This window comes from Dermacentor silvarum, chromosome 8 (genome assembly GCF_013339745.2).
Source record: "Dermacentor silvarum isolate Dsil-2018 chromosome 8, BIME_Dsil_1.4, whole genome shotgun sequence".
Lineage (NCBI taxonomy): Eukaryota > Metazoa > Arthropoda > Arachnida > Ixodida > Ixodidae > Dermacentor > Dermacentor silvarum.
The window spans coordinates 160,318,793-160,344,400 of record NC_051161.1 but is presented as its reverse complement, the minus strand read 5'-3'; the positions used below and the strand labels follow the sequence as shown (position 1 = coordinate 160,344,400).

The 25,608-nt window shown below is 44.3% G+C and overlaps 1 protein-coding gene across 1 annotated transcript in view; it reads left to right on the top strand.

Moving 5' to 3' along the window:
• Positions 1–25,608, top strand: part of LOC125947459 (juvenile hormone acid O-methyltransferase-like) — an 89,064-nt gene that overhangs the window by 49,629 nt on the left and 13,827 nt on the right. Inside the window, exon 2 of the mRNA XM_049672221.1 lies at positions 19,897–20,062. Coding sequence (XP_049528178.1) covers positions 19,897–20,062 — 166 coding nt within the window. The remainder of the gene's footprint in view (positions 1–19,896; positions 20,063–25,608) is intronic.

Below are 25,608 nucleotides of genomic sequence, written 5' to 3'. Positions count from 1 at the left end.
AGAGATCACAGGGAGAGTCCTTCGTCCTACAGTGGACATAAATATAGGCTGATGATGATTATGATGATGATGGTAACCTATATTACCCGCGACATCAAAATATTAAAAAAAAACTGATTCACAAACGCATGGCTTATTTCTTTGATAAGCACCACAGCATCACTTCTTCGAAATTCGGGTTCATGAAAGGTCGCTCAACTGAACATGCCCTTTTAGAGAAGAAGGAATTTACACTTGATGCTTTAGAACGCGAACTACACACATTAGGCTTCTTCGCAGATTACTCAAAGGCTTTTCAGACCACAAATCTTGTGAAATTGTTAAACAAAGGCAATCATTACGGCGTTCGAGGTGTTTTTCTACAACTGATTGAATCTTAATGTACCGTTAGTAGAGGGTCGCAATCAATAATCACGCCTCCGATTTACCAGAACTTTCAGTAGGAGTGCCCCAGTGTAGTATTCCGCGACCGCTATTATTTTGTATATATATCAATGACATTGTAAATATTGACACTTCCTCAAAGCATATAATATATGCGTATGATATAACGGTACTTCTGACTGCATGAGATCATAAAAACCTAATGAGTGATGCCAATGAGGTGCTGATGATGTTATTGTCCTGGAGAGATTTTTTATTTATTGAGTACTGCCAGCCTGAATTCCAGTTCTTAAGCAGGAGTGGGTTACACTTTTCGGTACAAATCTACCAGAACAGCAAAATGAGCACACATACAAGCAAACAGAACTGGAGAAATGCGATTGGTGTGTCAAGTACGGCACTGAATTCAATATTAAAATCTCAGATGGCATAGTTCATATATGAACACGTGTGGGGACGCATTAGACAGAGCGTTGCTCAACACTTGGCAATGTAAAAAAAAGAAAAAAAAGAAAAGTATTTGGTTAGATGCGTTAGACATGTCAAATTGGTCCATATTATCAAGAAAACATAACTGGAAAAACATCAAATAAAGAAAAGCAAGAGATAAGTGCGACGCTTTCATGGAACGTTGATAGACCATTGGCGATAAGACACTATCGTTTCACATTTTGATGTGCGGCAGTGAAAGCGGAAACAGAAGAGCTCCTCGATTACTTCTCTGGGCAAACAATCCCATTCACGGATTGTACGGGGGAAGAAAGAATTCATGTAAGTGTTAGTTCTGCAAGAAATTTCGCTAACTTATTTTTTAGTGGAAAGAATGAGTGGGACGCTGTGTAAGAGGTTTCAAGTACGTGCTTTTGTCGATTCCAAGGTAATCATACTATATAATGTAGAATGTCTTTAGATTTTCGCGATAACGTCTTGTTTGTAGGGATTCCGGATTTGCAGAAGTTAACAGAGCCGTTGCGGTGTTTTGCTGCTGTACGAATTAAAAATAAACCTAGGTGCTTTTCGCTGAATATTTTCTAGCTTCTTTATATTTGTATTTGTGTGCGGATCCCATACTGCCATTTCCAATGATGTAAACTCTTTAACAATAAACACTTCCAAAACGAAAGCTGTTTTGTTTGGGCCTAGAAATCTAGTAGGACGTTCTGACGGGCTAGTTGGTTCATAACATTTAGACGTTTATAAATTGCACGAAAAAAAAAACGAGGACACAAGAAAGAAACACACACGACATCACGAGTGCTCGTGGTGTCGTGTGTGTTTCTTTCTTGTGTCCTCGTTTTTTTTCGCGCAGTTTATAAACGTCTAGAAATCTAAAAATTGCCTACCACGTACCGTTAAAACTTAGCAATTCAGAAATCCTGATGGCACCCAGCTTCGAATGTCTAAGTGTACCTTTCGAACAACATATGTCATGGACTGCGCATGTTGAAACGTTGCTTTCCAGTACATCCAGGTTCTCGGCCGGTTAGAGATGGGTCGCTCAGGTTCGAGCCGGATCTTATGAGTGGCTCTTTTTAAAAAGCTAGTGAGCCGTGGTTCAGTAAAGGTGAGCGGCGGCTCTTTAGGAGAAAGGGAGCCGGTTCTCTAGCGTTCAGTGAGTCGTGCCGATGCGTTCCGTCACAGCCGGGTCTTGTGCTGGGTGCGACTTCCGCGCCATCTATTAGCGGTACGAGAAAGCAACTGCCCTCCCGCCCTTCGTCGCAAGAGTCGCGTTCACCCCCTCGCCTTCGGCTGAAGAACGAAAGAACTGCCGCTCATATACTGAACCACGGCTCCCTAGCTCTTCAAAAGAGCGAGTGAGCCGTGGTTCAGTAAATTAGCGGCCGTTCTTTCGGAGTAGGAAGCCGGTTCTCTCTCGTTGAATAAGCCGTGCCGAACCGTTCCGTCAGATCCGGGTCTTCTGCTGGGGTTTCGAGGTTTCGATTTCTGACCGACGAATGGTGGCCGGTGTGGGCAGACTCGCGCTACTGGTACTCGTTTACAGTGTGTGGTGTGCTGTGTGGTGTGTCTTGTCTGCCTCGTCCTTGTCAGTGTGTGTTAGCGCAGTTAAAAAATTATACCATGCATGTCAACCAACTAGCCCGACTTGGAGCTCTACTTCAGTGCGCAGCAGTCCCTTTGGTTTTTTGTGCGTCCTATGGTGTGGCACTCGATGCCCCCGAGGGGAGAAGTAAAGAAGCCTTAATTGGCAAAGGTTGGTACTGTTGGTCGCCTGCTGCTGTTCGAACGATGTCTCACGACTCTCACCGATCGCACATCGTGCGCTGGTCCAATAACACTTCGAAGATGGTGTTCCGTGGCTTTAAAGACAACAGGTGAACATACAGTTTACGTCCTGGTCTTCATTTGTGCTAATTAGTGTAGTCATGAAAATGTCGCCCATGACAACCACTTCAGTGCATTTTCTGAGCGTGTATCATTAGCACATCATTAAAACGAGGTCAATTATCTCGTGTGTTGTAGTAGAACTTGATTACTGTTTTTTCTGTCCTGGCGCATCATGGTATGATCGCCAGTATCGCGCGTGCGCTGAATAGAAAAGAAATCGAAAAAATAAAAAAACGAAAGGTACGTGCGGCAGTTTTGTGAATCTTTGGTATGATTTTTCTATTGCATTTCAAGAAATGATTGCTACATTCATTTTGTATGGCGTTACAGCTCACTCATATTATAGTGAACGTACGTATGTGAATAACTGAATAAAGTTGGAAGATAATGTACAATCATTTTGTGTTCTTATTTTGACGAAAGTTGATTTTAAAGTACCCCAAAAACAGACAAGCTTCTGTAATGACGATGAAGTTACATATTTCTTTTTCTGAAGAAGTACGTCGCAATCTGCCTGTTACATTATTATAAGCATTTTATCCCACAATATCAGAAAAGAAAGTTTCATTACAACTAAAAATTCACGCCCTTAATATGTGTAAAAATATTCTATAAACATAGCGAAAATACCAATAACACGGTTATTAAATTATGCATATATCTTTTTTTTCAAAGCCAGATAAGTACAGAATATGCATAACACAGGTTACACATTTAAGTGAACCGCTTAGCTATTCAAACAAACCGGTTCATTTCAGTGAGCTCAGCCGTTCCGAGCCGCTCACTGAAGTGAGCCGTATTGCCCATCTCTACGGGCGTTCTGTCGAGGCTGTGTTTTTCAGTACCAAAAACAGCCAAACTTCTCATTTATATGTCTTTGTTTTTATCCCATGTAAACTACTGTCAACTTTTTTATGCCACGACGACTTTCACAAATATCCGTAAATTACAAATAATACAGAAAAAGGCTATTCGTGCTGTTTCAAATGCTCCTTATGGTAGCCACACTGCCCCACTTTTTCATGAAATGAATCTAGTGACGCTACCAGACTATTATCGCATAATTCTTATGCAGCGGTACCACGCAGGCCTTAGAAGTGATAACTTTATAAGCACCGTTTCTAGACTAAAGCACAGGACATTTACTTATAACATTTCGTCTCGTTCAAACATGGGATATTCTGCGCACGCGTACTAAATACGGGAAAAATGATGCGATTTCTTTTGCCTTTTCACTTGAATCAACTAACAATCAGAAAATATCAATTACGGCCCTTCATAACTTTTTTACGTTCTTGAAGTCACACTTGATGTACCATTTCTTTATGCCGTTTTACCGGTTTTCATATGCTGTTGTTGAACATACTTGTACTTTTTTTTTCGTTATACCGAGTGATTCGGTCTATCTCATCTGTATTTTTGTATATTCTACCCTTAGTGCTGATGTTACGTAAATTGCGACATAGTGTATTCATCGCCTGCCTTTAATGTTATACACCATGTACTGTAATTATTTTTCTATATGATCTGTACTCACAATATGTGTGAGATTATTGTTTGGTTTATTATGCAGAATTTCTTACCATTGTGGGTTAAGTGCATCTTTGCATTGCTGTACTTGCCTGCCCCTGCCATTTGTACTGGGTCGTCATCTTAGTCAAGACCGTGTAGCGGCTTTTTGACCACGGCCCACAGCACCCCGAATGTTGGAATAAAGTTTGATTTGATTTGAATCTAAAAAGTTGTCGCGTTTCACCTTAAAGGTGAAGCATCAATTGCGATAGCAAATTTGTAGAGAGCTACACGGAGTAATGATAGTAGCTTTATCAGCTGTATAAACTTGGACATGCAGCAGCACCGGCAACACGCAGAACTATTGTCGACGCCGTCGGCGTTTTGCCCGCGTTCGCACAAAATGCGTGCGGAGTTGGTGACTGTTGCCGGAGCCTCTGATATAAATAGGCACTTGGTGCCGCAGCTCAACGTCGCCTCCCTTCCCTCCCCCTCCCCCCCAACGGCCTTTCGCGCGTCGGATGAAGGCGCGTTTGTTCTACATATATGGTGATTGTAGAGGAGGAAAGAGACGCCTACTTCTGCAGCCCTTAAGGGAGCACGGCGCAGAACGCGCGTTTATTCTCCGCCGTCCGTTCACTCCCCGTGAAAGGGCGCGTCCCTCGCGCCCTTTCACTCGCACATACAGCGTTCGGCGCGCGGCGACGATTTCATCTCCATTGATGTCATACGGAACATCACGGCGACGGCGACGGCGACGCCGACGGCAGAAATCTGCTTTGGAGTGTCCATATAATTGCTATCGCAATAAAACATCATAGCCACATGTGCCCCTAGCCTCCGTTAGCAGTATCGCAGAAAATTGAAAGGAGAAAGCGGCAAAAAATTCTTCTCAACACAATACTTTGTTTTTCACTGACCTAGTATTCAAGTGAATACATTTGTGACAGGCCGTCCAGAACGTGGACAACGCTTGGTTCACATCATAAGGCAAATAATGGTGAGTCTCATCCATCGCGCTTTCTTTGAACACAAAAGAACAAACTTAGCATCAGTTACACGTTATCAAGATCGTCTTTACTCCTAATGACAATGTCAACTGCACCACTTGACTTTCGAGCGAGAATGTTTGCCATTTGCATACTATACGAAATCACAGCCTTTTTCCGTTGCTTTCTCTTTCGCAGCTCGAAAAAGCTCTCTGTGGTAATGAGTTAAATTTTACTGAATGAAAACTTTGAGATTCGCTATTCTTCAGCGCGTTCTTTTTCTGCAGCCATGTGTCCCTTATCTGTTGTTCGGTAAACCTGATAATAATTTCATAACCTTTATCTTGCCTCGCAGGCAGGCGAAGCCGCTGGCTAAATGACCAAACATGTCCTGTCCTCGTGACACAAATACGCACATGCGAAAAGACGCGCTTGAAAAAGATGGGCGCTAAAAGCAATTCGCTCAACGAAACGTAGGTCTCTAGTTCATTGGTCGTAAACAGATGAATTAAAGATGAATAATTCAGTAACTCTGTAAGATTGCGCTCGACATGGTGAATTAGGTCGCATACTTCACAGCGACCGTCCTTTTAGTACGTGTGCAGTAACGTGAAAACGGCAGACAGCTAGCACAGTGCAAGCAGCATCTTTGAGGAAAACAGCGCAAAAGACCGGAGACGGTAAGTAGCAAAAAGACGCACATAATGGTGTGTGTGTTTATTTGCCATTGCCGCGTTCTTTCTTTTGTGGTATTTTCATCGAAGATGTTGCCTTACCTACCAGCTTTGACTCAGGCCTTATTACAGTGCAGACACAGAGCATGAACAAATGAAAACAAAAAAGAAGCCATTCAGCTTTGCCTAAATCATAAATAATATGGCACCAGCAATAGAAGACACAAATTAAATAAAATTTAGAAAAATATCTACCACGATAAAAAAAAACAATTGTAGCTGCATGCTTGTCATTGAAGACTTTATTTACTTCCTTCTTTGTTTGTGTGTGCAATAAGTCTCTCAAATCCCGCAGGGGCGTCTGCGCAAGCAGGCGTTTGGTGAGTTGCGTCACCACGGACCCGAGCACACGAGGGTCGGACCCTCCCACGCTTAACCGTGCGTGGCTTAGCCGTGTCCGGGGAAAAGGGGATCCTGGGGGTTGAGCCGATGCCGGGAGTTTGGACCTTTATGGCCCCCCGACGGAGGCAACACACTTCTTTGGCCTCTGCTTCACGTAGACGGCACCCCCGGACTGACCCACCCGGGGGAAATCGGTAGTTGCCTTTTCCTGTCTCTCTCTCTCCATCCTTCGTCTTTCTCTCTCTCTTTCCATCTCTCCTGTCTTCTCCTCTCTTCCTCTCATTTCCGACTTCGCAGGCAGCAAGGGTTAACCTGGTGTATTCTATCCAACCTAGGATATTTATATTAGGTTATAGTAGCTACGTACAGCTGGCGTCTGCGTCTCCTTCGGGTGTCGTAGCGTCCCCTTGTTGGGCTCGGTGGTGGGCGGCTGGCGTAGCTGCCGAAAACAAAAAGTATTTATGGCTTTAAGTACCTTTCCCCGACTACCTGATCGCCCTCTTTCGAAAAGAGGACGCACCGAAGAAACTCAATTTTTTGTCCAACGCAAGGAATCCTTCCCACGCTACCATGTTATGCATAGCAAATGTGCCGAAAAGACAGTCAGAACCCTTTCACCTTTCACCGTTGCAAAAGTTCTCACAGACGTGCTGGGTCCCGGATACAAAGTCACTAAAATGGCTAGCGGCGACCTACTGCTTGAAGTACGCGACAAACTACAACATGAAAAGATTTCAAATCTCCTTGCTTTTGGTGATGTTGAAATCACGGTAACCCCACATCGCTCAATGAACACATGCAGAGGTGTGGTATCCGATGATGATCTCATGAATCTGAGCGAAGAAGAACTAGTTGAAGGATGGAAGGAACAGGATGTCATCAAAGTGCAAAGAATAATGATCAAACGTGACAACAAAGAAATCCGTACAAAACATCTCATTCTCACCTTTGCGACGAGTGTACTGCCCGACTCTCTCGAAACTGGTTACACAAAGACACGAGTAAGACCATACATTCCAAATCCACGCAGATGTTTCAAATGTCAGAGATTTGGCCATGGCTCGCAAAGCTGCCGCGGCCGGCTTACTTGCGCAAAATGTGGCAAACAAGAACACGCTTCCGACAACTGCACTGACACGCTCCACTGCGCAAACTGCGACGGTGAGCATGCCTCATATTCCCGATCATGCCCTACGTGGAAGAAGGAAAAAGATATCATTACCTTGAAAGTGAAAGAGAATATCTCATTTCAAGAAGCGCGGAAACGCGTTTCCTTCCTGCATACCGCAGGGTATGCTGGTGCAGCGCGAAAGGGGGCAACGCTGCAGCAGACTCCGGCATCGGCCCGGTCCACAAAGAGTGTGACCGTGGCTGTGCCACAAGCCCCCCAGGCGACAGCAGCCAGCGCTGCTGCGCCGTCTCTGAAGGAGGGCCCATCGACCTCATGGGTTGGTGGCCTCCAAGGCCCTGCTTTTCGAGGCAAGGCCCACCCCAAAAACACCCCGCTCGCTTGAGCGGAAGTCCAGCGGCTCTCTGGAGTCGATGGACACAACCCCAAGCCAGGCGGCGCATCCAGCGCCTCCGGAGCGACGCGATTCTCGCGACCGCTCCAAGAAAGACAAACTCCGGATTACGGGGCCTGGAAAGGCTCCATAAGCCAACTAGACTCGTCTCTTGACACACAGCCCAAAAACACAAACAATATGGATACTCAAATATTACACTGGAACGTGAGAGGCCTAATGCACAACCTCGATGACATTAAAGAACTTTTACACCAATACAATCCAAAGGTGCTGTGTGTTCAGGAGACGCATCTTAAACCTACACAAACAAACTTTCTCCAGCAATACGTTATTTTCCGGAAAGACCGGGACGAGGCTGTTACAGCCTCAGGTGGTGTAGCTATAATAGCTGACAGAGGTGTTGCATGTCGGAAATTGCAACTCCAAACCCCTCTTGAAGCAGTTGCTGTCCAAGCAGTGCTATTCAATAAACTAGTCACCATCGCGTCTATATACATTCCCCCAACTTATCAACTGTCTAGAACAACATTTCAAAGCTTTATTGATGAACTCCATCACCCTTACATAGTCGTTGGTGATCTAAACGCACATAGTACACTGTGGGGCGACTCTCGCTGTGACGCGAGAGGACGACTAATAGAAAACTTTCTACTCTCTTCAAATGCCTGCTTGCTTAACAAAAAAGAACCAACATTCTACAGCCCTACACACAAAACATTTTCTTCCATAGACATAAGCATAGCGTCCAGTACAATTGTGCCATATCTGAAGTGGGATGCTATTAATAACCCTTATGGAAGTGATCACTTCCCCATCGTACTAAGCCTTACAAAACAAGCTGAGTGCTCTACACATGTTCCTAGATGGAAAGTCGACTCAGCCGACTGGATGCGGTTTCGTGAAGCAACACATTTGCCCTGGGACGATGTCTGTGCACTTGGTATTGACGATGCAGTAGCATATTTTACAGCGTTTATTATTGATGCTGCATCAGTATGTATACCCCAAACAAATGGGTCGCCATCGAAACGACGTATTCCATGGTGGAATGAGGAGTGTAGGGAAGCCCGGAAAAAGCAAAACAAGGCCTGGAATCTCCTTCGTAACTCCCCAACCGCAGAAAACCTAATTAACTTCAAGGCGATTAAGTCACAAGGTAGAAGAACACGCCGACGTGCTAAACGGGAAAGTTGGGAAAAATACATAAGCAACATCAATTCTTATACAGACGAACGCAAAGCCTGGAACAGGGTAAACAAAATAAAAGGCCGCGAAACTCATCCTCTACCTTTAGTAAACACACAAGGAGACACTCTTGAGGACCAGGCTAATTGTCTAGGAGCACATTTCGAGCATATTTCCAGTACATCCCATTACACAGACACATTTGTAAAATACCAGCGACAAGCAGAGCGACAGCCGCTGAGTCGGAAAGACAGCCAATGCAGCATACAATCGTCCATTTAGCATGGCGGAGTTTCAGGCTTCACTGAATTGTTGTAACGATTCTGCTCCAGGAAGTGACAGAATACTATATAAAATGATAAAACACTTACACCCTGAAACCCACAAAACACTATTGTCACTCTTTAACACCATGTTCTCTGCCGGCTACATTCCGACTGCATGGAAAGAAGCAATCGTAATTCCTATCCTCAAAGATGGCAAGGAACCTTCTTCGGCCAGTAGCTATAGGCCTATAGCTCTGACAAGTTGTATATGCAAGCTCTTCGAGAAAATGATTAACCGGCGCCTCATCCATTTTCTTGAAAGCAACAAAATACTCGATCCCTTACAGTGCGGTTTCAGAGAAGGTGTGTCCACAACAGATCACCTTGTTCGCATTGAATCTTATATTAGAGATGCTTTTATACATAAGCAGTTTTGCCTCTCAATATTTCTGGACCTAGAAAAGGCTTACGATACGACATGGCGCTACGGAATTCTTCGAGATCTTTCGTCGATGGGTGTCCGTGGCAACATGCTAAACACAATCGAAAGTTATCTGTCTAACCGCACATTTCGTGTAAGAGTGGGTAACGCTCTTTCTAGGCCCTTCACCCAAGAGACCGGTGTGCCGCAAGGGGGTGTGCTTAGTTGCACGCTATTTATTGTAAAAATGAACGGCCTGCATACAGCCATCCCACGCACTATGTTTTATTCCGTTTATGTCGATGATGTGCAGATAGCCTTTAAGTCATGTAATATTGCCATCTGTGAACGACAAATACAGCTGGGAATAAACAGATTGTCTAAATGGGCAGATGAAAATGGTTTCAAAGTTAATTCACAGAAGAGTACTTGCGTACTCTTTACAAACAAGAGAGGTGTAACGCCAGACCCAACTATTGAAATAAAAGGAGATACGCTCTCTGTGAGGAGCGAGCATAAGTTTCTAGGAATCATTTTAGATTCCAAGCTGACGTTTATCTCTCATCTTAAGTACTTGAGGACAAAGTGCCTGAAGACAATGAACCTCCTAAAGCTTCTATCGCGCACAACATGGGGCAGTGATCGAAAGTGTCTCTTAAACTTGTATAACAGTCTTGTCCTTTCACGCCTTGATTACGGGTCTATAATTTATAATTCCGCAACGCCAAGTGCATTAAAAATCCTAGACCCCGTTCACCACTTGGGCATCCGTCTCGCGACTGGTGCTTTCAGGACAAGTCCAATCCAGAGCCTCTACGTAGAGTCGAATAAGTGGTCGCTTCATCTGCAGCGGTCATACAGCAGTTTTACATATTTTCTGAAAGTACAAGCAAATATTGAACATCCGTCTTATTCAACAATAAACGATGTGACTGCTGCCACACTCTTCCACAATCGACATGCAGTGAGAAAGTCGTTCTCTTTGCGTGTGAGGAATCTTAGTGAGGAAATGGGTGTTCCGCTGCTTGATCATCGTCCTATGGCGCCAGCGGAACTGTTACCTCCGTGGCAGTGGCAGCTCATAGATTGTGACATATCATTTATAGAAGTTACGAAACACGCGCCAGAGGCACACATTAAAATGCATTTCCGAGAACTCCAATCTAAATACTCGTGTACAGAGTTTTACACAGACGCTTCCAAGTCACATGCCGGGGTATCTTATGCAGCCATCGGTCCATCCTTTTCGGAATCCGGTGTACTGCACCCGGAGACAAGTATCTTTACGGCTGAGGCTTATGCACTATTATCGGCTGTAAAGTATATAATGAGATCAAAACTTCAAAAAACTATCATATTTACAGACTCCCAAAGTGTCGTGAAAGCATTGAAGTCACTCTGTAAACACAAAAACCCTGTACTTAATGAGCTCTATTCCGTCCTGTGTAAAGCATATATCTCTAACCAGCATGTGATTATATGCTGGGTGCCGGGCCACAGAGGCATTGAGGGTAATGTTCGAGCAGACCAAATGGCCACATCAGTTACATCTCAGGCGTTACATCTCCCTACAGCTGCTGTTCCCGCAACAGATTTGAAGCCTTTCCTGCGAAAGAAACTGCGAAGCCACTGGCAACGCTTATGGGACGCGGAAAGAAATAATAAGCTTCACTTGATAAAACCACAGTTAGGCTTCTGGCCCCCCATAACGAAAACACGACGAGCTGATGTCCTGTTCTGTCGCCTAAGAATAGGACATACATATGGCACCCACAATTTTTTGCTTACTGGTGATGAACCACCAACCTGTGGTAGATGTGGTGAGAGGCTGACTGTCCTCCACGTCCTCGTGGAGTGTCGGGAAGCTGAAACAGAGAGAAAGAAACATTTTCCTCAAGCGTACCGATATCATCTGCCTCTTCATCCCATCATGTTTCTTGGTGAAGAACCGCTTTTTAACGACAAAGCAGTCGTCGATTTCTTGAACGATGTGGTCCTTCATGTTATTAGTCCAATGAGTTCGTAGCGCATCCTCTCTCCAGAGGATGCCGCTGTGATGGTAGTTTTTATAGCACATGCCTCCAGGCCCTTGTGATTCAAGGGCTCTGTATAGGCAGTGGTGCTTCTTACCAATTACTGCATCTTAAATATTTTAAATGTCGTGTCATTCTTTCTCAACGCATTCTTCCCTTCATAGTACACCTCATTAGTCATTTCCATGATTTTAGTACCTTTATATTTTACGCACTTTACAGCGATTATTTTTAGGCCCCTTTACAGCCACGCTTCATCTACTTCTCAGAATTCATCGCTCCACTGCACACTCACAAACACTGACATGGCGCTCTTTGGCCATAACTGGCCCTTGCGCCATAAAACACCACACATCATCAAGTCTCTCAAATGCTTGAAACGGTTATACGGGCGTGTACAATATGATAATCAGCTGTACTAAGTAAGAATTATTTTTGAAAGGGAAATTGCTGACACTAGCGACACCTGTTATTTATACGTTAATATGTATATCAGTCGATTTAAAGAAGTGAAATGTCTGTCATTTGTAAATGTGTAGATTAGTTGACTTACAGAATGCACAACTCTCTCACCCGGTGCTCCCGTTTATGTCGCGTATTTCGCGCTGCTTAATTATCCCATTTCAGCTTAATACCTGCCGTGAGGTCCCTTAGCAAGCATAAGTAATCACATCTCAGAAATTCTTAGAGGGACACTAAAGAGAAAAGTTACTAGAGCTGTGTTAGTAAATTGTCTCTGAAACACGAAAATAAAAACAGTATAAGATGAAGAAGAGGCCGGGTATGCCAGAAAATGCGCAAGAGCAGAAAACGAGGAGTGAGACCAGCACGACGTTCCCGCGTCAGCCCGCCGGGGCGTGACGAGGCTTGACACCACCTGCTCGGGCGCATTTAACTTTTTATCCGTAAAGATGGAGCAGCATTGTATTTTATGAGCATTGAAGCTGAAGTTACCATGCTTTAAGAACTTTTACTGAGCTACAACAATCCAAATAAAGAAAGATATTTTTAAATCTGTTACGTCACACCCATCTACAGTCACCGGCTTTTCGGCATGACATTCGAAAGAACTGAACGCTTACCTTCGATGATGAAGATGTATGGGGTTTAATGGCGCAAGGGCCAAATATGGCCAAAGAGCGCCAGGCACGTGGTGATGAGTTTCCAATGAGACATTTATGCGTTGCAAAAGTTAGCTGTGAACGGTGGATGTAGAATGGCTGTAAAGGACCTAAAATCATTCGCTGCAACTTTCATAAAATATATTAGTATTAAAACAGTGGCAATGGGTGCAGGTTTGCGCTATGACCGTGAATGTTTTGTTATTAATGAACGGTGTAAAAGACGTTGATGACACTAGCACAAGTGCCTCAACAAGGCCCTTGAACCTAAGGGCTTGGAGGCAGGTGCTCCACAAAAGTGATGTCGCAGCAGTAGCCTATAGTAAGAGGGTATGCTACGAATACCTTGGTCGGATAACTGGCAATTTAACAACATCATGTAAAAATCTTAAAACTACTTTACTGTCAAAAATTGGTTCTATTCCGAGAAACATTGCAGAGTGAAGGGGAATGTGTTGTCTGTATGCAGGGGCAAAATACTTTTTCATATGATCTTCTAATTCCCGACATTCTAACAAGATGTGAAGGACCGTCAGCGCCTCACCACATCTATCACATAGAGGAGGTGCATCATGGGTCAGCAAGTAGGAGTGGGTGCCATATGTGTGCCCTACCTAAGACGACAGAAAATAACCTCGGTATGTCGTACTTTCGTTATAGGTGGCCGATTTCCTAAGTTTGCCTTAATAACATGTAATTTATTATGGGTTTCAGCGTCCCATGTGTGTTGCCAATAGCTCCTAATTTTCTTCCGTAGGAAAGGTTTCAAGTCTGTGGCAGGGACTGCTACGGCAGAATTGCTCGGATTTTTAGTGGATGTAGCAACATGGTCGGCAAGAGTATTACCTTCGATGTTTCTGTGTCTAGGAACCCAGCATATGATGACATGCTGGTTAGACATATATGTTGTGCACAATATTGAATAAAGATCATTGAGTATAGGATTCTTCCGTTTATAGAATGTCATTAGAGATTTTACAACGCTTAAAGAGTCTGTAAATATAACGGCTTTTGGTAGCTTTGTTTTCTTAATATGCTGTACAGCTGACATTACTGCGTATGCCTCTGCAGTGAAAATACTTGTTTCCGGGTGCAGGACATTCGACTCCGAAAACGATATGCCAACGCCTGCGTAAGACACAGCAGTATGAGAATTAGATGCATCAGTGTAAAATTCTGGGCACGAATATTTTGCCTGAAGTTCAAGAAAATGCATATGAATATGTGCTTCTGGAGCGTGTTTTGTAACATCTACAAACGATGTGTCACATTCTGTGTCCTGCTAGTGCCACGGAGGCAAGAGTTTCGCTGGAGGAATTAAATGATGATCGAGGAGTGGGATGCCCATTTCTTTGCTGAGCTGCCTTACACGCAATCAAAAGGGTTGTCTCGTGGCAGGTCGGTTCTGGAAAAGTACTGCACATGATGTATCGTTTATGGTCGAATGGGAAGGATGTGCACAGTTTGAATGCACTTTTAGAAAATATGTAAAACTGCAGTAGGATCTCTGCAGATGCAGAGACCACTAATTGGACTCTACGTAGAGGCTTGGTATCGGACTTGTCCTGAAGGCACCGGTCGCGAGGCGAATTCCTAAATGATGAACTGAGTGCAGCATTTTCAAGGCACTTGGTGTAGCCGACTGATAAACTATGGAGCTGTATTCTAAGCGTGTACATACGAGGCTCTTGTGCAAGGTCATAAGGCACTTCTTGTCACTGCCCCAGCTTCTGTCCGACAGAACTTTCAGTAGTTTCATCGTTTTTAAGCATTTTCTTTTGATGCATTTTATGTGGGCAAAGAACGTTAGCCTGGAGTCTAGTATTACGCCCAAGAATTTGTGCTCGCTCTTCACATGTAGACGTCTCCTATTAAGTTTTATGCTTGGTTGTGGAACCAAGCCTCTCTTCTTCTAGAAAAGAACGCATGTAATCTTTGTAGGATTTATTCTAAACCCATTTTCGTCTGCCCATCTCGAAATCTTGTTTAAGCCGATCTGCACTTGCCATTCGCAAGTTGCAAGGTTACAAGACTTAAAACCTATCTGGACGTCGTCTGCGTAAACTGAGTAAAACATTGTATGCGGTATTGCTGAGCGCAAAGAAAATCATTTTCACAATGAATAGCAAGCAGCTAAGCGCCCCACCTTGAGGAACGCCGGTCTCCTGGATGAATGGCCTAGACAGGGCAGTGTCAACTCTCACACGGAATGTGCGTTTAGACAGGTAGCTCTCGATTATGTTTAGCATCTTTCCGCGAATACCCATCGAAGAAAGATCCTGTAAAATTCCACTATCGCCAGGTAGTGTCGTAGGCTTTTTCCAAGTCTAAAAATACTGACAAGAAGAATTGTTTGTGTATAAACGCATCTCTTATATTTGACTCTATGCGGACAAGGTGATCTGTCGTTGACCTATCTTCCCTGAAACCGCACTGGTACGGATCTAGTAATTTGTTGGTTTCTAAATAGTGAATTAGGCGCCTGTTTACCATCTTTTCAAGGAGCTTGCACAGGCAACTAGTTAGAGTTATTGGTCTGTAGCTACTGGCCAAGGATGGTTCTTTTCCCTCCTTGAGGATGGGAATTACAATGGCTTCCCTAAAAGAGGACGGAACATACGCTGCTTCCCATATTGTGTTAAACAGTGAGAGGAGCGTGATTAGAGTTTCAGGATGTACGTGTTTGATCATTTCATATGAGATGCGATCAGGTCCTGGCGCAGACTGATTACAGGAGATCAGTGCCGCGTGCAGTTCAGGCATACTGAAAAAACTGTTGTACCCTTCAGTGGGCGTGCATTTGCGTTCGAGTGGCTTTCTTTCTATGATCTCTTTATGTCTCAAGAATGTTTGTGAGTAGTGTGTAGAACAAGATACAAGTTCAAAGTGGGCCCCAAGAGAATTCGCTTGATCTTCTATGCTGTTCCCTTGGTTATTTACTAACGGCATCGGGTGTGTATGCCGTCCTTTTATCTTCCTAACCCTGTCCCAAGCTTTTTTCTCATCTGTATATGAGTTAATGCCTGTTAGGTACTTCTCTCAGCTTTCCCTTTTCGCCTGTCGGCGTGTTCTTCTTCCCTGGGACTTAATGCGCTTGAAATTAATCAAATTTTCTACAGTTGGAGAATCTCGTAAAAGCCCCCAAGCTTTCTTTTGATTTTTACGTGCCTTCCTACATTCCTCGTTCCACCAGGGAACGCGTCGCTTATCAGAAGATCCATTTGTTTGCGGGATGGACTTAGAAGCAGCATCAATAATGAATGCTGTGAAGTAAGCCACTGCGTCATCGTGCTGAAGGCTGCGATGTCATCTCGTTTCAAACGTGTACATTTTCGAAAACTTACCCAGTCGGCTGTGTCGAGTTTCCATCTGGGTATATGTGGAGTATATTCTACCTGTTTCGTGAGGTTTAGGACTACTGGGAAGTGATCGCTGCCGTACGGATTTTAGATCACCCTCCAATCTAAATAGGGCATCATAGCTGCAGAGGATAGCTGCAGAGGATATGGTTAAATCTATAGAGGAATAAGTGTGATGCGTGGTACTATAAAAGGTGGGATCCTTCTTATTCAAGAGAACCGCACCAAAACACAAAAGAATGTTTTCAATTACACGGCCTCTTGCGTCGCAGCGCGGATCACCCCAGAGAGTGTTATGAGCGTTTAGGTCTCCTGTCAATATTTATGGCTCGGGGAGCCGATCTATTAGTTTCTCAAGCTCTTTAAGCTCCAGGCGAAAATCAGGTGGGACATAGAGCAGACGGTCACAAGCCTGTCAAAAAGTCTAGCTCTAATGGCTACTGCCTCTAAATTTGTTTATAGGCGCAGGTGTTGGCAAGCAACCGACCTCTGTGCTATAATTGCAACACCACCGGATGCCGCGAGGCCATCCTCACGGTACTTTTCGGAATATTGAATATTGTTTCAAAAAAGTTGTTTGCGTGGATTTTATATGTGTTTCCTGTACGCAGAATAACCGTGGTTGAAATTCGTATAGGAGTTCTTTGACGTCGTCTAAATTATGCATAAGCCCTCTGGTATTCCATTGAATTATTTGGGTATCCATTTTCGTAAAAACATAAACAGAGCTATCTGCGTACAAGGAAATTCTACGCTTATGAAGCTTTCCCAGGAGCAGTCACTCGAACCGCTTTTCCTTTTCTTGGGCGGTCAAGTGAGCCGCGTTGCTCTTTCGACGCTGAGAACGCCGAGGAGCATTGTGTAGTGCCCATTTCCTCGGAAGAGGCACTGGATGCCCGCCTGTGCAGGCTTTGCGACCTTGCTAGAGGCCTCGCCACGCGTGGAGAGGCTCCCTGACCCGACAGCCCAGAGGTTGAAGGGCCCTGTTTGGAGGGGGTCGGAACAGATTTACCCACTGCCGCCAAGGGGACAGATGGCACAACCGCCGGCTCAATGCGCGTGAGCCGAAGGGGTGCCTGAGGCTGCTGCGGTGCTGCCCCTTTACGCGCCGCATCAGCGTATCTTGTGCCTTTCAGGAATGACATGCGTTTCCGTGCTTCCCCAAATGAAATGTTTTCTTTTACTTTCAGTGCAATCATATCTTTGTCTGTTTTCCAAGAAGGGCATGAGCGCGAGTGCGCGGCATGCCCGCCATCACAGTTCACACAGCGGAGTGCATTTTGGCAGTTTTCGGAAGAGTGGTCCTTCGATCCGCACTTGGGACAGGTGAGCTGGCCTCGGCATGTTTGTGAACCGTGACGATATCTCTGGCAGTTGAAACATCGTCGGGGGTTAGGTATATACGGGCGTACTCGGATCTTTGTGTAGGCTGTTACGAGCGTTTCGGGAAGAATGCTGGATCCAAAAGTTAATACTATGTGCTTAGTCGGTATTTCTTTGTTCTCACGTTTAATCTTAATTCTCTGGACGTTGAGGACATTATCGTCCTTCCAGCCCTCGAGCAGTTCGGCGTCAGTCAACTCAAGCAAGTCATCCTCCGATACCACGCCTCGGCCTGTATTCATCGAAAGATGTGCAGTCACAGTGATTGGCACGTCGCCGAAGCTTTTCAAGTTGGATAGCTTTTCATACTGGATTGTGTCTCGGACTTCATTAAGCAGATCGCCGCTTGTCGTTTTCGTAACTTTATGGCCTGGCCCTAGTGTTTCTCCTAGGCACTTCGCAACTAGGAACGGGGACAGCTTTCTTACTGGTTTTCCTGACATGTCGGTATGTATGACATTGAAGCGCGGAAAAGTTTCCTTGCTCTGTACAAAAATCATCAAGTTTGCTTCGGTGCGCCCCCTATTCAGGGAACGATCAGGTGTCAATGGAGGGAAATGCGTAGCCTTAAATTTTGGTATGCGTTCGGCAGCGGTGCCAGCCACCCACCACCGAGTCCAACAAGGGGACGCTACAAGGCGTATAAAATAGGCTTGCAAGCGCCAGCTGTACACCGCCGCTATAACCCAATGTGATATCACCCAAGGTTGCGTAGAACACACAAGGTTAACCCATGCCACCAGAAAACAGGAACGGAAGTTATGGAAGAGAGGAGGTGACAGAAAAAAGTCGCAGTTTCCCCTGAAAGGCGAAGCATCGATTGCTATGGCAAACTTGTAGAGAGCTATACGGAGTAATGATAGTAGCTTTATCAGCTGTATAAACTTCGACATGCAGCAGCACCGGCAATACGCAGAACTGTTGTCGACGCCGTCGGCGTTTTGCCCGCGTTCGCACAAAACGCGTGTGGCCTTGGTGACTGTTGCAGGAGCCTGTGATATAAATAGGCACTTGGTACCGCAGCTAAAGGTCGCCTCCCTTCCCCCCCCTAGGCCTTTTGCGCGTCGGAAGAAGGCACGTTTGCTCTACATATATGGTGATTGTAAAGGAGGAAAGAGACGCCTACTTCTGCAGCCCTTAAGGGAGCACGGCGCCGAACGCGCGTTTGTTCTCCGCCGTGCGTTCACTCCCCGTGAAAGCGTGCGTCCCTCGCGCCCTTTTTTGGCGCTGAGCCGTGCTCCCTCAAGGGCTGCAGAAGATAGCGCCAACCTTTCCCTTTCCCTCAAGAACCACTTATCATCATCATATCATCATCGCGCCCTTTCACTCGCACATGCAGCGTTCGGCGCGCGGCGACGATTTCTTCTCCATTGACGTCATACGGAACCTCACGGCGACGGCGACGGCGACACCGACGGCAGAAATATGCTTTGGAGTGTCCATATAATTGCCATCGCAATAAAAGTGAGAAAGAGAAGAGGAAAGCGAAAAGATTGAAGAGGGAGACAGGAAAAGGCGACTGCCGATTTCCCCCGTGTGGGTCAGTCCGGGCGTGCCGTCTACGTGAAGCGGAGGCCAAAGAGGTGTGTTGCCTCTGCCGAGGAGCCATAAAGGTCCGAACACTCGGCATCGGCTCACCCCCCAGGATCCTCTTTTCCCCGGACACGGCTAAGCCGTGCACGGCTACACGCGGGAGCCTCCAACCCTGGTGTGCTCGTGTCCGTGGTGTCGCAACACAACAAAAGCCTGCTGACGCAGACGCCCATGCGGGGTGAACGCTTACCTTCAATTTCTCTTCTAATATCAACATATTACAACAAAATTGGCAAAAACTCGATAACGAAGGAACACTTTTTCAGTCCGATTCGGACTGATTCAGTCTTTTTTTTTATTGCCCCGCCAACAAGGCAAGTATCTACAGGAAGGTGGAGGCTAGATGTGCCTAACATTCGTTGAACAAGGGATGTGTCAAGATGCACAGCCAACGTTTCGACAACGAATCACTTCTCAAAATGTTGGTCTCAATCAGAGGCTTCACTCGTTCGATGACTATTCACATGAGAAAACCTTGCTTTCGGCATTGAGTCTGCGCAATCAGGATTTATGTAGTGTCCCACAGTTCCAGGAGAGAGACAACTGTTGAGCGTGAAGGAGTCCATGCATAATTCTTGTCCCAGGAATAATTCTGACCGAAATCATCGCGCTATTTATTTCATCGATTGCAACAATAAACTTAAAATGCACGAGTTGATATTTTCTGTTTGCGTCACAATTATTTTTCAAACTTGCATGCAGGATTTGAGGTCAATGTTCGCGGACAGATTCTGCTTCGACAAGCCCGTGCCTGAAGAGGAGCTGATATCACTAGAAGAGAGGGCTGTTACTTCGGCTGGACTGGAGTTGATCTCCTGCCGCACTTATCAAAGCCAGTGGGTTCTCCAAAATGTGAGGGCATGTATAGGTGAGTCTAATAGATTTTTTTATGGAATACCTTTGCGAAATGCCATTTTTAATGTGAGAGGGAGACAGAGAGAAAAGAGAGGAAAGGCAGGGAGGTTACCCACATCACGTGAGATAGCTATAGCAGATTGAAGACGGAACACTTGGTGCAATGCCAGGCCTGGAAATCAACTCGTATTTGGATGCCTTGTTCCAAAGTGTGCATATTACAGTCAATTTGTTTGAGCGCATGATTATTCCTAATTTTTTATGGAATATTTGCAGTGTTATTCTCTGAATTGGTCATAGATGCAAGGTAACTAAGTTGTATTCTTTTATCTAGAACAGCAGACCTGGATAATTGTTCTTTAGTATCTTCACACAAAAAAGCAGTAAGAAAATCATGACTATAATTTTTCTGCGAGTTTGATCATATGACTCATGTCGCAATGTAGAGACAGTGTTCTTGCACATTTGGGAGCAATTCCACAGTAAGGAAACAAACAAAAATTAGCTGCCTTGATTAAAGCTGCTTTGAATTAAGCATACATGACACTCATGTTAAAAGTGCATAAGCAAAAATGCCAAGAATGATTTAACTAAGGCCTAGTTTGTTGGTTGGTTACGATGTTTACTACAGGCAGTGTTAACATGGCAGTGTGGGCCTGGAATAGCTTTGCCCTAAAGCGTACAGACTGTATGCGCAATGTCATCTCGATTTGGAATATAACAAGAACAATAGTGCGAACATTAATAATATTAGAAATGATAATATTTACGAAGAAAAACAATCAAATTAATAAAATCTTGATAATAGCAGAAGATTATATCCACATTCATATTTTAAAACTTAAAAAAGTGCAAATTGGACCCATTAGGTTTTGTTATATTTAAAAATGTTAACAGAGCCCATGAATAGGTATGTTCATTTCTTTTCTGTCTCATATGCTGGTAATCAATTCAACTATTATAACATGAGTTAGAAGCCCAACAACAGGATTCATACATACACCTATGTCTAAAACATAATATAGCAAGAGGGCCTATTCGCTTATACTGGAAAATAAACATTTAAACCTCATGAATGAATGTTAGAAAACTACCTGACAGGACCCAATATTTGCGCTAGAGTTCTAACGAAAGAGAAAAACGACAACGCATGGCAGTTTCTAGAGAAAGGAAAAAAATGGTGAAACGAGATCGCTCGAACACTACAGAAAGGTCGATCGAATAAAGAAATATTTCGTGGAACATGTTATGAAGGGGAGAAAGATAATAAGGACAACTTCAATTCGTTCATCTCTAAAGTATTTCGAGTGTTTGATAATGTATGTTTAAGTATTGGTAAACCGTAGTGGATCCACGTGTATTTTGGAGTGCTCTTCGGTGCTGGTGTGGTATGTGATTTTTCGCTGTGTTAGCGTTGCAGGCTTGAATACGCCATATGACGTTCGATGTGTTGCGGATGACTTCACAGAAATAAACTTATCGGTAAACTCGCAAAGAAAAAAGTTGTTTCAATGTTACTCTGCAGGTTAAGATCCCGATCAACTGTTGAAACTCTGCAGTAGGCATGGACGAACACTTTACTGGACGCGAGGCTTTCTAATTGATTTAGAATGCTGGATTCAGCCTGCTGAACACCTACTTCATGCTGAATAATCTATCTCTAGAACGTTCAATACCAGGAATCTGGTGATGGTGATGATGATTTATTGGCATCCCTCTTTGAAACGGGGTGGCGACAAATAGTCACCTAGCCTGCTTGATTTAATCAGGTATACTACACATGTTCTTTATCTCGCATTTTTGTATACCTTTTTCAAAAATTTAGCTTGTACCGCTGCCTATGATTTTAAGACATCAGGTCGTATCCATCTTTTCCCTGCTTTTCCCAGACATCGCCGAACAGCGCCTCTAGCGGCCGCCTCTGAAAACATGCGCATTTTCTATGGGAGAGCGTCGTTTTTCCCAAATAACTAATCATAGAAGCCATCTTTCAAAATATTACCGTGGAAATAGGCTCTAGGAGCTTAGCCCGACATCTCATGCAAGTGGTACCATTACTTACGACAGAAAACCCGTTCCAAATTGCGGGCGAAGTTCAAAGTATGGGAGTCTATGGAAAAGGCAAAATTTTGGAGGCTTTTTTGGCCAGTAAAAAGCAATTTGCGATGAGTCTATTGCATCGATCGACGTATTATTGGGGATTTATCAACTTCAATGACTCGGCTTTCAGCTAGTTGCAGCAGCAACTCTTGAAATGGCAAAAAAGTCGTTCCAAAATCGCAGTTTTCATAACAAGGTCGCAGAATTTATTGTGGTACGTATATAAACCTAGTTTTTGCCTCCGGCAGCACTCAAACCGATAGCCGAGCGTTCTGCGCGACCACCGATTAGGATCGCTGATACCACGATTGGCAGTTCGTAGGTTCGAAGCCAGCGGCGCCGCTATTTTCTTTTTATCACTTTGTCGCTGCTTAGTTTGGCCGTTTCCCGCCAGATGGCATATTCTGAAACGCAGGTCATTTATTTGCGGTTCTTGTTTCGTTTCTTTCTCCTCTACCTAAAAAAAATAGCTGGCTGGTTTCGTGAACATGAGAACGTGCTTCCAAACTTCTTTTGCACTTTAGGTGTAATGTATTTTAGACAATAAACCCAACTTTGTGTTTTCAAAGTTGATTTCTTTCTTAAGGCAAACATTTATGAAGACATTACTAAGAAATATTTTTGCCTATTCAGCTATGTCATGGAAAGGCGTGTTTGTGCGACTTTAGTTCAGCCTGAAACGTACCACAAAAATAAATAGTTTCAAATAGTGAGTGCAATTGAAAGACGCAGAAGTAGAAAACTTGGCTGCAGCCCCAGACGTAGTATTCTTACAAAGGAATACAGAAGCTATTTGACTGAGCATATTTGCATTATATCAAAGCAGAATTTTTGCGTACCGGATCTTCGGTGCAAATGAAGGCTGTCCGAATTATTTCACAAGCTTTTTTGCTTAGTACAAACCAATAACTCGAAACATAAATATTATATCCTCAATATGCAGCGCACGTGTCTTATCATTTGAACCATTCCCATATACCTTCACGAAATTCACGAAATACTAAAGGTCTTCATATCCTTTTACCACGACGTACGCAGAGGAGTATTGGAAATAATGCGAAAAGACACCAGGGCGTGTTAATGTAGTTTGTCGTGTAAAAATAGAGAACTATTCCAATCACAGACCACACCCTTTTTGAGTTATGCCCAAAAAGCGTTGCAAGAAGACATTTTCTTTCGGCTAGAATCACCAAAGTTACTATGGCATTCTGCTGTTCTGTTCTTAACTAACTCTATTGCTGAATCAGATCGCAGCACCATGATATAATTACTGGTACAATTCTTCAGTAATGCTGTAAGAATTTTCTCCTACGCTAAATTTAACGTGTTTGGACAATTGAAGAAACATGAGAAAGGACCGTGAGGCTTGCAGAAATGTTCCCTTATTAGAATCGTTTATCACCCATATCGGTACGGTGGTATTGTCATGATCACTCCAGCGTCCACGGACACCATTTATCTCTTTACTGCCTGTAAAAAAATACAAAAGTGTCGTTCCTTGTGCGTGAGTAGCACAATCGCAGCTGATCTTTTCATATGGGCCCACTAAGCTACGCCTTCCCTTTTCTGCCATGGTGCCACAAGAGATGTCAATTTCACCCTTGAATTTCTCCCTTTCAGTTTGCTAGAAAGTATAGGGACGTACATAAGACGAACAGGCGAAGTTTTGAAGTAGTCCTGAGATTTTAGTAAAATTTCATAGGCAATGTTGTTATCCTTTATTTGTTTACATATTTATTACACCTGATTGGTGATAATAATGACGTGCTACATAATAGTTCAGTTCTTCTACTTAATAAGTCATGTCTGAGTCTGCTGTCCTGAAAATTAACCAGGTGTAAGCACTGCATGACGTTGGCTGGAAGGCGATTCATTAAAAAAAATTGTGTGCAGAATAAAGAAAATGCAGGTGTTCAATCGCACAGTCGCCGCCAAAAGTTTACGCTGCCTAGGTTCTGCGAATAAGTTCATTTTCAACGCAGCTACCCCGCAGCCAGTAAAACTATGCAAAACTTTTGTTTTGTTTACTCTAGACCAGTATACGCTGTAAATCCGAACACTACGATGCGTGACTAAGGCGTAGAAATATAAATATTTTTTCACCTTCCGGGGTACGAAAGCTTGTGACGCTGACTATACGTTCTGAAGGCGAGGTTGCTTTTTAGCTTATTCGTGATGACAAGCGCCGAGCTCTCGGTGATGTGATATTGGAGCGTAGAATTGTAGAACTTGTGCAAGCTCAGGCGACTTCACGACGCAAACCTAGCGATAGAAGCTCAGAAGGAGGAATAGACATTTATTGTAGAGCCAGCACTTTATGATGGCCGGGCCTAAGCCTCCCATGAGGGGACGTCGAGGGCTTGCCTCGCCGCCGCCTCACGGGCGTGCTGGGTCGCCCAGGTTTCGTCGTCGAGGGCGGAGCTCCGCAGAGCCTCACGCAACCTCGACGAGGGGGTCGTGATGTTAATGTATGTGTACAGTGCTGGGCACTCCCACAGCACATGCGGAAGCGTAGCCGGGTGAGTGCCACAGCACCGGCAGTTGGGTGTACTGTAGACTTCAGGGAATATAAGGTGGAGGCGGGCGAGTGAAGGGTACGTATTTGTTTGTAGCAGACGCAGGGTGGTAGCCTGCGCCCAGCTGAATTTGGGGTGAGGTGGGGGGAAAGATCGGCACAGCATGCGTTTAGTTTATTAACACTGATGATAGATGAATAGTCAGAGTAAATGAATGTTACTGTCTAATTCTGGACAGACTCGAGTGTAATGCATACGTTCTAGATCACTGTAGGTTCCATACTAATTCCATACTACGCATTCCTATTCGAATTTTGGCCTGTCTTAAGCCGACCGAGTCTTATGTAATCAAAATAGGTAGGAAATTGCTTCTTGGGATGTAGCCGAGGCCATGGTAGATGTGATTAGTAATGCGCTATATGTGAGTAGGCTGACTGGTATTATTACATGAAGTGCGCCAACGTACCTACGTAAAGCCATGGTGGAAATTATGGAGCCCTTTATTCTAAATATATTGAAGTCATCTGAGAGTGTCTCTGGTAAAAAGTTATAAGTTTATTAATATGAGGACTGATTAGCCTTCTGTTAAGCTGTTAGGAAAAATGCCATGTACGAAGTGCTATTGTGGTTAAAATTACAACGTTATCAGCGCTTCCAAAAGAAAGTGACGGTACAAGTCCATTTTTCTCGGGCGCTCATGTCACCTAGGTACCACCGCCTGACCCAAGACCTTTATGTTTTAAAATCTGCCCCGATGACGTACGCTACGTTGCGGAAAAAAATAAATACCCTTTCTAAAGAACGAACCATAACAGTTTCCCGACAAAGCGAAGTACGTTGCCGCAAGTCGTCATTTGTGATAACGATAAGAGCGACAGCCCGTCGTTAAAAATGACTTGTCACTCCCCGGTTTTTCTTTTTTGCTCAAGGATGCAACTAACCC